At 50.3% G+C, this 11,494-nt stretch overlaps 1 protein-coding gene across 1 annotated transcript; it reads left to right on the top strand.

Moving 5' to 3' along the window:
• The first annotated feature begins 4,551 nt into the window (after positions 1 to 4,551).
• RNF183 (ring finger protein 183) lies at positions 4,552 to 6,590 on the top strand. The gene is made up of 2 exons (XM_004594935.2): positions 4,552 to 4,763; positions 5,973 to 6,590. The coding sequence occupies exons 1-2, from the start codon at positions 4,628 to 4,630 to the stop codon at positions 6,581 to 6,583; spliced, it is 747 nt and encodes a 248-aa protein (XP_004594992.2). The 5' UTR covers positions 4,552 to 4,627; the 3' UTR covers positions 6,584 to 6,590.
• The last annotated feature ends 4,904 nt before the right edge of the window (positions 6,591 to 11,494 follow it).

Here is an 11,494-nt window from a genome sequence, read left to right on the forward strand (position 1 = left end):
AAATCCCTTGACATTTTGCCTTGTACACCTTTGTGGTTGTGTAAAACATCTTTGGAAGCTCCACAAGAAACTCATAGCAGAATATTTTGCATTTCCAGGGAACTCAGATGGCTGGGAAAAGAAAGTTCTCACTGTAAATCTAAACCTGTTGCATGCTGAACCATACACTTATGTGGCTTATTCAATTTTAAGTGACACTGAAAACTCACAGAATGGGGTGGGGAGATTAGGGCCTTTATACTATCACCTGGATTTTATACATGCATTTATTTCTGGTGTTTTCTACATGCTGTCGAAAAGGTCAGTAAGAGAACAAAGAGGTGGTGGTGTAGAGCGGCTGTGAGATGGGTCACGTGCACACACTTTTGGAAGATGGCACAGCGGCAGAACCAAGCTGGCCAGCCCCCGGGTATGCACTTGGGAAAATCAGCATACCTTTCTGTACAACCCATTGGCATTTCTTCCTTTTTTCTGAGATTTACCTTGGTCACACAATAATCATAGAGTTAATATCTACGTTACGGTTTGCCAGGCACCACATGACATGGAGTATCTCATTAAAACTACAGATTGAATGGGCAGATTATCATGCCCGTCTTAGGAAAACAAACCAAGGTCTGGAGAAGTTAACCCATGCTCTCAGGTTTCCATTATCAGTGAGTAGAGCCTGGAATCAGAGGAGAACTTGACCGTGACTCAGAAGTCTGATCTTCTGAGAACCCAGGCTCCATCTGGTTTTGCCTTTCATGTGTCTCTCCCTTGACTACGGTTGCGCCAGGCACTTTGCCCTCTCTGTATTTGGGTGGCAGGGACTCTGAAGAAGGATGGCTCTGTGTGGGCTGTAGGCAGAAGGAGCTTTCAGGACACCTGGTCTCTAAAGCCAGGCTATGCGTGAGTGGCAGTTCAGGTCATCACCAAGGAGCGGAAACGATAGCAGCCGACCAAGCCAAGTGGACAGAGAGGCCTGCAAGGGTGAGCGCGCGCCGACCCCCTGGGAGAAAGAGCAAGGAGTGTCGGTGCTGGCAAGATACGCCCTGTCGGTGCTGACAGTCAAAAGTCATCTAAAGGAAGAAGTGAACCTGAAACAGACGGCTGGCTGGCTGAGAGCTGCTGCTGCGATCCAAGCAAATCAGACCCGCCCCCAGCTGCTTGGAAACCAGGCAGCAAGACAGAGCCTGGGCGGGAGCTGGAGCTCAGGCACATGCTTGTGGGGCTACTTGCTGGCTAACGGAGAAGGCAGCGGCTGGAGGGAGCAGGTAAGGAGTGGGAGAGGGTAGTGGAGAGACATCTAGTCCAGCTGGTGAGCTCAGAGAGGCAGGTGGAGTCATCTTTCAAGCAGAGAAACCTGGGGCAAGCCACTCTACCATCCTGGCTTCCCTATCTACAACAAATGGACATCAAAACAACCTTGCTATGTACTGGGCACCTTCTGTGACATGTGGGGCAGGTAGGGTCTAGTCCTTTCCCAGCATCCTGTAAGGTGGGATTAGTCTCTTCCAAGGAGGAAAAGTAAGCTCACAGAGACCAAGTCATTGGTCCAGGACCGGCATGTAAGTTCCAAAGCCTGAAGACCTTCTGCTTCCCATTCTGCCCCTGTACCACAGAGGTTTCAGGAAATCCAGTGACCTGTGTCCAGGGAAAAAGTTGCCACAGGAAAACTTACACTCTTCAGATATGCTGCCACACTTAGGCATGAGGCCCTATGGTAAATTGTGAAGTTCTAGAAATATGCCAGTTGTGCATCTCTAGCATCCTGAGGTTGCAAACATTGGGGTGAGGCTGCAGCCACTGCTTGGTGATGACCTGTTGGTAAACCGAGATGATGATGGTGGCAGTGGCACGGTTTTCTGTAGCTGAGATGTCCTGGCTTGAAGGCGTGGGTGAGTGGGCAGGTAAGGTGGTGGTGCTGATGGAGGTGGGTGGGTGTCCCTACATGGCCAGAGTCTGTTCTGTGGAGCCTGGATTCCAACCAGCTGGCCCTGTAACCACAGGGAACACCTGCAGGGGCTCTTGTGGCCATCCTTGTCCTGGAACGGAATGGCTCTTTGTAGCTTTGGCCATGCAGCTTCATAGAAAGTGATGTTCTGATTTGCACTGAGAAGCGAGATATCTGAGGGCAAGAACACAAGCTTTCTGGAGTAAAAGAATTTTCAGATGAGAGAATTGAGGGGCATGGGGATGGAGGAAGAAATTCGCACCTACAGTCTTGGCCCCTAATGTGGCTGTTTATTTTCCCAGACCTTCTTTTGCGTTGCATGCCATGTTTTTGAAAATCGGATTATGTTGTAGTGTGGTTTTATTACCGGTTCTTTTTCACTTCATGACATTATATATAGTTCAGGCAGATTTGCATACAAATAGATGTTTTATCATATGACTCCAAAGACTGCAGAATTCATTGTGTTCAAAGAGGGGCTGTTCTCCCTACTTCTGCCAGTAGGCCAGGGTCTCTGCTGGCTACTCTGTGATTAGATCTCTGCCCAAGTCCTGGACTATTTCCATGCATAGATCTCTGAGCCAAGGCCATGCTTGTGTTAAGGCTTTTGATAAAAGTGAATAGTCCATTCCTGACACACTCTGGAACCCAAAGATTCCTTGAAATTCCATGAAGAAATGTCTGCATGGCTATGAAGGCCACCTTGATCCTCCCTTTCTCAAATCCAAGTGCAAAAGTAATGCAATAGTAATAGGCCTATACCTAATCTTTACGGACACCAAGTGCTAGCTAAAGCATCTGCCCTCCCAAAGCGTTACTACCATTTGCTTCCTTTCTATCCTGCTACAAGAGGAAATTGAGGCCCACAGAGGTCCAGCAAGGCATCTAGAGTCCTTGCTTTAATAAGCAGTGCATCTGGGCTCCTGAACCTGGACAGTCAGGTTCCAGCCTCTGTCCCCTGGTTCCTAAGAACGCCATAGCCTCTCAGAAAGTGGGTTTGATTCTGTTGTCAAGGACATCTTTTCACCTCACTCTGCAAGATGATCTTCTCGATCATCTCCTAACCCATGTCACACACCACCATCATACTCCTGGACTCCACTGCTGGGACCACCAGTGTCCACTCTAGCTCCTTCCGGGTCTGTTCTTCACTCTGAAGCTGGAAAGACATTTTTAAAAAAATGGGAACAGGACTAGTCACCCACCCACTCCTGAAATAAAGCCCAGATAAGTTTCTGCACTTACAGGACCTCCTTGTCACTTTTCTAGCTTGGATTTTGAACCAGGTGTCCCACTGCTCCAAGACCCCTCACCAGGCCTTGGTCACCCTGGCCCTCTGTTTCCTCCTTAGGTGGACATGTTTTTTTCTCACCTTTGGGTTCTCCAGGCACTGTTTCCTGGCCCAGGAATGTTGTTCCTCCCCTCAGCATCTCTGGGCTCTATTCATCCTTCAGTCTCCACTGGCACTCAGGAGAAACCATCCCTGGTGGTTTCATCAGGAGCAGGTGGCTCCTCAAAACCCTCTTCTCTTCTGTCCTTTACAGCATCCATTACACTCACACGCTTACTCAGTGCTGGTTCCTTGCTTCACCAGACCCTGAATGTGGTGAGGTCATGGATGACTGTTTTGCTCACCATGATTTACTCCATGCTCACTTAATAAGGTGTAGATCCTGGTTGACGTGTCCGTGCTTTGTTTAGGATTGCGTCCTCTCCCTGTCTTTGTTTCCCCCTCCCCAGTTCAGAGCAGTCACAGATCTAGAAGAAAGCCCCCAGGTGCAAGTGGGTGCAAGCAGGTGTCAACTTAAGGCAAGGAAATATCTTACCAGGATCCCCTAAGAAGCCTCTGCCCATCCCAGCAACTTCCTCCTATTGCACAGTTCCTGGATTCCTGCGAGAATATTACTGCCATGAGTAACTTCCTGCTCAAATGTGAACACTAGCTAGCTGCCAACAGGTGCATCCAGTAGGTGGGTTGAATAGATACAGTGCTCTGTCTTTATGACAGCAGCAATAGTGCTAGATTAGAAAGTCCAGAGACAGCAGGCCCAGTGTTGACATGAACCAGTTGGGTGGCTCTAGGTGAGTCACTTCTTGTGTCTCATCTGCAAAGTGAATGCTCAGGAGGGACGAGTGTCATTTGTTTTATATTCACACCTCCCCCCTACCACACTCAGCTGTTTAAAGGAGAACAGATAAAGGTGCTGTTCCCTGGGCTAGGAAGGAGCTCTCCTCCCCCATCTGCTTCACTAAATTGCTAAGGTTGGGGAGATGGCTAAGTCTTGGACTGGGAGATCACAGCAGAAACAAACCTGCTGGAGTTGCTCTTCAGAGTTTGTAGGGTTTGGCATACATTTCACAGTAACTGGAGCCCAGGGCAGGCAGCCCACTTGTGCACAGAGGAGGTTCTAGCTATCCTAGAAAAGAAATGAGGACCCAAGAGAAAAGCAGCTCAGAAGACTGCGACGTTGCCACCCCTACCTTTTTAGGCTGGGGATTTCCGGAGTGAAGGGACTGCCCAGGGGGCTGGCTTCCAGGTTCCCTGGGTCACCACGCCCTGGGAGGGCCACAGGTCCCCCACATCCCCGCCCTACCACCCAGGCAGTTCCCTGACCTTGGCTCTAGGCAGGTGTGCTCAGGAGGCTGGGGCCCAGGCCACCTGGCAGCCCCAGGTGCTGTGTGTGTGCTGCCATGGAGACAGCCCCGGGCTTGGTTGCGAGAAAGAAGGAGGTTTCCCAAAGCGTGGAAGATTCCGGAGAGGGAGAAGCAGGAGCCCCAGGCCTTCAGAGCAGTCTGCCGGGCTACCCCAGAGCCCCTGGAAGTCCAGGTGGGTGCCCTGCAGGGTCAGGTGGAGGAGGAGTCAGGGGAGTCTAGGCTCCAGGGGCTGATATGGGGAAGGCAGGGAGCCTCTTCAAGGCTTCAAGGTCAAGGAGAAATGTCTGACAATGGGTCCCCTTGCCAGGCAGAGGCCATTCTAGAGGGTTGCCTCTCTTGCCCAAAGGGAGGAGTAGTGCGGGGGCCTGTGTCTGTGCCCAGAGGTACAGGTGGGCTAGTCTAGAGGACTCACAAAGCCAGTCTCTCACTAGCCAAGGATTTAAAGCAACAGGGAAGGGGCTACTTGTCTTCCAGCAAAACCTGCTAACTGTGGCTCCCCCTTCTCCCTGGATCTGAGCCGCCAAGGGCAGTTGGAGGGAACATCAGGGCCATGTTTTTTTGCCTCTCTGTGTTAGAGTGTAGGTAAATGTAAGAATAATAAAATGCTATGTTAGAATGATAGTATATTAGAATGCTAGAATGGAATGTTTTTGTTGGGCAGTGTGAGATTCCTTTGTGCTGAAAAAAACTGCTACTTTGCTAGGCAGGAGGCGCCTGGACTTTGGGAGGATTCCGCTTTAGCTTTAGTGATAAATCTGTTCTTTGCTGCCTTGTAATTTTGTGAACCCAGGTGCAGGGGGGCAAGGGCACCATTCTTCTCCCAGTCCCAGGAACAGGAAGAAGATAAGGGTATGAGAATGGGATGAGCCATAAAGATTATGGGTATGGGAACAAACAGGCTCCCTGTGCCTGAAGGCCATAAAAATGAACATGTCTAAGTTGTTACTTTTGATGTATTTCCCAGCCCAGAAGGGCCTATATAATCTTCTGTCTTGGGCTAGTTGGGGTCCGACCCCCCGCTTGGCTGGCCTGTGTGCCCCAAGTGCGGTCTGACCCCAGCATGCTGGCGCAATAAACTCTGTTTGCTGTTTGCATTACCAGCGAGACTCTTTGTCATTCTCTAGGGGTTGACTAGCTCGCACTCTGACGTCCAGGGGCTCTAGCCTGGACTCTAACATCTGAAGTCAGGTGCTGCTAGGGGGTGGTGTGGCAGGGGCTCTGATGACTGGCTCAGGACCCAGGTGATTTGGATGGAGACACTTTGAGCCTACCTTCTTGCCTGCCGAATGTGGATGATACCTTTCCGCACTCACAGAGCTCGCAGCACCAGGCAGAGCCCCGGGAGTGCACTCACCGGGGCCCTTCTGCTCTTCTCCACCAGGACACGCCCCGCCACCGAACTGCCGCCTGAGCATGGTGGAGCAGCAGGGCCGCCAGCTGGAGGCCGAGTGCCCTGTGTGCTGGAACTCCTTCAATAACACCTTCCACACCCCCAAGGTGCTGGACTGCTGCCACTCCTTCTGCCTCGAATGCCTGGCCCACCTCAGCCTGGTGACCCCAGCCCAGCGCCGCCTGCTCTGCCCACTCTGTCGTCAGCCCACTGTGCTGGCCTCAGGGCAGCCCGTTACTGACTTGCCCACGGACACTGCCCTGCTAACCCTGCTTCGCCTGGAGCCCCACCACGTCATCCTGGAGGGCCGGCAGCTCTGTCTCAAGGACCAGCCCAAGAACCGCTACTTCCTGCGCCAGCCTCGGATTTACACACTGGACCTGGGCCCTGAGCCTGGCAGCCAGACTGAACCCTCCCATGATGTGACCCCTGCCACAATGCCGTTGCCCAGCTCGCGTCCCAGCCGTTTGTCGCTGCGAGAGTGCTTCCGCAACCCTCAGCTGCGCCTGTTTGCCTACCTGCTGGCTGTCATCCTCAGTGTCACCCTGCTGCTCATCTTCTCCATCTTTTGGACCAAGCAGTTCCTGTGGGGTGTGGGCTGAACCCTGTTACTGGCAGAAATCAGTGTTTCTGGGTGGCTGCTGGGTACAGAGCTCCCTTGGCTGTCATCCACAGTAGTGATGCTCATTTTACAAGCCCAGGAGCTCTCTCACTGGGTCTCAACTCCTGGAAGGCCCTCCTAAGACGAGAGAGAAGCCCAGAGGATTGAGACATGTGGCAAGACCTCCAGGTGTGCACTGGGTGGAGGGGGTCATGATGGGCAGAGAGGCCATCTGATTACACAGCAATCCAGCAAGGTGTGCCAAAGCACTGGGCAGTGGGACCCAGGCGCCACACCAGCCCCACTCACAGTCTGCAATTCTCTGCTTTGAACCCAGGTCATGTTTTTTTTAACTTACTTCCCCCCCACCCTTTGCTCTGTGCTACATTTGCAAAGTGAGCTGTAAGCTTCAGGTTTTTGGGCAAATGTGCTTACCTCCTTTTTCCAGCATTTACTTTGGATGTCTTGCCCTGTCCCCTACCCATTCTAGTAAAAATGGCTCTGCATTCATCCATTTGTTCATGTATTCATTCCACAGCTGTTGGTTGGGCTGGGCTAGAACTGAGGAGAGAGAGGACAAGATCCCTGAGGGCTGGGAGGTCTTCCCCAGCAGCTGCGTGTGCATTTAGTGGCTTCAAGTATCAGACTGCTGGTCAGTAGGTGTTCACGTGGAGCCAGAGGTTTAAAAGCCTAAAGGTAGGGTCTGATGTGGTAGCATAGTGGTTAAGGTCCTTGCCTTGCACGGACTGGGATCCCATATGGGCGCCGGTTCTAATCCCAGCAGCCCAGCTTCCCCTCCAGCTCCCTGCTTGTGACCTGGGAAAGCAGTCGAGGACGGCTTAAAACCTTGTGACCCTGTACCTGCTTGGGAGACTCGGAAGAGCTCCTGGCTTCAGAATGGCTTCCGTTGCAATCACTTAGGAAGTAAAGCACCGGACGGAAGATCTTCCTGTCTGTATATCCGTCTTTCCAATAAAAATAAATAAATCTTAAAAAAAAAAAAGCCTAAAGGTAAAAGAATCCAGTAGTAGTGGTCTAAGAGCAATCTGGGACTGGGTGGGGGTGGGGTCTTCATTGTTCCAGATGGGTGCAGAGGCCCTAAAGCAAAGGACTGGGTAGAGCATTGGCTCCATTTCCACAAGGCCATAAACACCTCAGAGAGGGGTCCAGTCCAATGGCTCAGTGGCTAAATCCTTGACTTGCAAGTGCCAGTATCCCATTTGGGTATGGGAGCATGTCCTGGCAGCTCCACTTCCCATCCAGCTCCCTACTTACGGCCTGGAAAAGCAGTAGAGCATGGGCCAAAGTCTTGGGACCCTGCACCTGGGTGGGAGACCTGGAAGAGGCTCCTGATCTGCTCAGCTCTGGTCATTGTAGTCACTTGGGGAGTGCACCAGTGGATGAAAGACCTCTCTCTGTCCCTCTTTCTCTCTGTAAATCTGCCTTTCGGATTTTAGAAAGACTCAGACAGAGGTTAAGTGCTGGCCCCATCTCGGGCCATCACAGGTTGGTTAGACAGCACTGAATTCATGGCCAAGGGGAATGAGGGTTTGAACTTCAGGCTGTTACTGGCCAACCACTGTCTAAGTACCTTACAGTTGATGTCTGCTTCTGAAGTTATATCTTAAAGATTTGAAATGCAGAGTGATAGAGAGGATGGAAGGAAGGAAATGCGGAAGAGACGTAACCACTGGTTCATTCCCAAAATGCTCGGCTGATGCCAGGAGCCCAGAACTCTATTCCGATGGCCTGGAATCAAGTGCTTGGGCCGTGGCCTGCTGCTTCCTGGGGGCATCAGCAGGGATCTTAGAAGTGTTGTAGCTGGAACTTGAAGCTGCCTGCTGACATGAGGCCTGGAAACGCCAACAAGCAGCTTAAAATGCTGCACCACAGTACCTGCTGTACCAATTTTAATCTTGCCTGGTGGCTCAGGACTCTGAAACAATCCAACAGTAGTTAAAAACATCATCATATTTATAAAAAGACAACCTTTTCAAAAACTTTAATTGGTAGAATGAAGCTTTCAGAAGCCACAACTTAAGTTGGTTTAATTTGCTCTAAATAATGAGTTTAATGGGACTAGATTCCATAAACTCCTTTAAGAGACCTTATTGTAGTAAGATATTCTGAAACAGCCGAGACATGCTATTTTGTATTGAGTGAAACCAAACAGTTCCAACGTAAAAACTGCAAAGTTGCCTAGGTCACCCGCGGGGACTCGCAGCTGTCTCTGTGCCACCCGAGATAATCACAGAAAGCTAGGCCTCCCCCTCTTCCCACTGACTTCATTTCTTTAGCTGCTAGGCTACGCCGCCGGACCCCTGACTTCATTTCTTTACACATCTTTGCTCTTTAACCTTGCAACCACTAAGTGTTGTTGTTTTAGTCAAATCAGAATTCCTATTTGTGGAGTGGCTGATATACAACCCAAATAAGGAAAGCTCCAGAAGGGAGTGTTTGCGCACAGGGGAGGACACACTTCATTCTACCATCTATTTTTACTTTTTTTTTTTCTAATTGGAAAGGCAGAAAGACAGAAAGATTCACTGGTTTACTCCCCAGATGGCCACAACTGAGCTAAAGTCGGGAGCTTCTTCCAGGTCTCCCATGCAGGCGCAGGGTCCCTTTGCTGCTTCCCCAGGCCATAAGCAGGGAGATGGATCAGAAGCGGAGCATCTGGGACAGGAGCCAGTGCCCTTTTGGGAGGTGGAGTAGCCTGTTGAGCCATGGAGCTGGCCCATTTTCACTTTCGGACGCCCTAACCTTGGGATAGTGCTATTGTTGGGGAGAGAGCACAACTGTTAAAGCATCCATGGTGTTCAGTGAAGGTAGGTCCTGTTCCTGGCATTTAATGCTGAGGTCAGGGATGCCAAGATGTGTGATGAACTGTCACCTATACTGAAACACAGTTACCCATGTTGTAACACAGCTGGTTGCTCCGAAGTTCACGAGGTAGAAGATGCACCATTAGTATGAAGTCAGGACAAAGTGAGTTGTCAGAAGGGCAGTGTACAAGACACATTACTAGAAGGCTGCCTCGTATGGGCAGGTCCTGCTTGCTGCACCAGGATTTTCACCTGTGTGGTCAATGTAATCTGTGAAATATTTTCAGGGGTCACAAATGGCCAGACTGGGGTTCGTATCAGGCCATACCATTTACTGAATAACTTTGAGCAAGTTAGTTAACTTCGGATCCAGCCTGTTTTTGCCTGGGAAAAGGCAATAAACTCATGAAACTGTGAAGGTTTTAACAAGATGTGTGAATGTGCCGGATGTGCTCTGCCAACAGGTGGTGAACTTTAACTGATGGTTCACCTTGACCCTCAGAGGTTACTATTTCTCCACTAATCACTTTCTCACAACGGTTTATTTCCTGTGGCCACAAGATATTTGTTCTGCCAAAGACTAGAAATGTTTCCACCAAGCTGCTACCTCTTAGGATAGCATCTTCAAAACAAACAAGAAAACATGTCTACGGGAACTAATACAACAAAGGTGGTAATGAAAAGTAATTTCTTAAAACAATTTCTGGAGGCCTGGCACGGTGGCCTAGCAGCTAAAATCCTTGCCTCTAAAGCCAGGATCCCATATGGGCATGGGTTCTAATCCCGGCAGCTCCACTTCTCATCCAGCTCCCTGCTTGTGGCCTGGGGAAAGCTGTCGAGGACGGCCCAAAGCCTTGGGACCCTGTACCTGTGTGGCAGACCGAGAAGCTCCTGGCTTTGTATCGGTTCAGCTTCATCCGTTGTGGCCTCTTGGAGAGTGAACCAGCAGATGGAAGATCTTTCTATCTTCCTCTCTGTATATCTGCCTTTCCAATAAAAAAAAAAAAATCTCAAAAAAAGTTTCCTATGAAGGAAAGGAAACCTAATACTAGTGACATATCTAACAAGAGACCCTAGAATCCAGTAGTTTAGCTCCAACTACACAGAAAATGAGACCCTTTGATTACACATGAAAACAGACTGAAACAATGTTTAGCCAAGGATTACATTCTAAGCTTAACAGATTCCAATAATACCAGCCTCTCAACAGCAAAGGTTTGGGGGCAGGTGACTGGCACAAGTGGCTGAGGTGCTGCTTCGTGTGCTCACATCCCTTATGGTTCCAGTCCTGGTTACTCTGCTGATGGGCACCCTGGGAGGCAGCAGGTGATGGTTCAAGTGCCTGGTTCCCTGCTATTCACACAAGAAAGCTTGACTGAATTCCAGGTTCCTAGTTTTGGCCAGGGCCAGCCTTGGCTCTGTGGACATCTGGGAAACAAACTAATAGATGGAAGATGTCTCACACAAAAAAAAAAAAAAAGGAGGGAGGGCGTTATTTGAATGCCCAAGAGAGAACCACCAATATCAACCCTTAGTTTCTTCTTCCAACCCTTGCTTTAGTGTGCGCTTACTATGTAATTCTGACATTCAGGAGATGTATGTTTATGGTGGGAAGAGGTGAAGGTAACTGATGAATGACAGAGTCAGACACACCTCGCTGGCAGTCTGGCCCGCATGCAAACATCTGTCTGTTTACAACACTGCTACAGAGGGCTTCCGGTGGGCGCAGGCTTCCGGAGGGCGCAGGTCTGCAGCAATCCATACTTTAAAAAAGACCTCTTTTGGGCCTGGCGGCATGGCCTAGTGGCTAAAGTCCTCGCCTTGAACGCCCCGGGATCCCATATATGGGCGCCGGTTCTAATCCCGGCAGCTCCACTGCCCATCCAGATCCCTGCTTGTGGCCTGGGAAAGCAGTCGAGGATGGCCCAATGCATTGGGACCCTGCACCCATGTGGGAGACCTGGAAGAGGTTCCTGGTTCCCGGCATCGGATTGGTGCAGCACCGGCCCATTGCGGCTCACTTGGGGAGTGAATCATCGGATGGAAGATCTTCCTCTCTGTCTCTCCTCCTCTCTGTATATCTGACT

The sequence above is a fragment of the Ochotona princeps genome, chromosome 14 (assembly GCF_030435755.1).
Source record: "Ochotona princeps isolate mOchPri1 chromosome 14, mOchPri1.hap1, whole genome shotgun sequence".
Taxonomy (NCBI): Eukaryota; Metazoa; Chordata; class Mammalia; order Lagomorpha; family Ochotonidae; genus Ochotona; species Ochotona princeps.

What these genes read in the sequence shown, in the direction of transcription:
- RNF183 (XM_004594935.2), top strand. Translation starts at nt 4,628, where the DNA reads ATGGAGACAGCCCCGGGCTTGGTTGCGAGAAAGAAGGAGGTTTCCCAA. An exon ending in CAGAGCCCCTGGAAGTCCAG is followed by an intron (nt 4,764 to 5,972) that starts GTGGGTGCCCTG and finishes CTTCTCCACCAG; the next exon opens with GACACGCCCCGCCACCGAAC.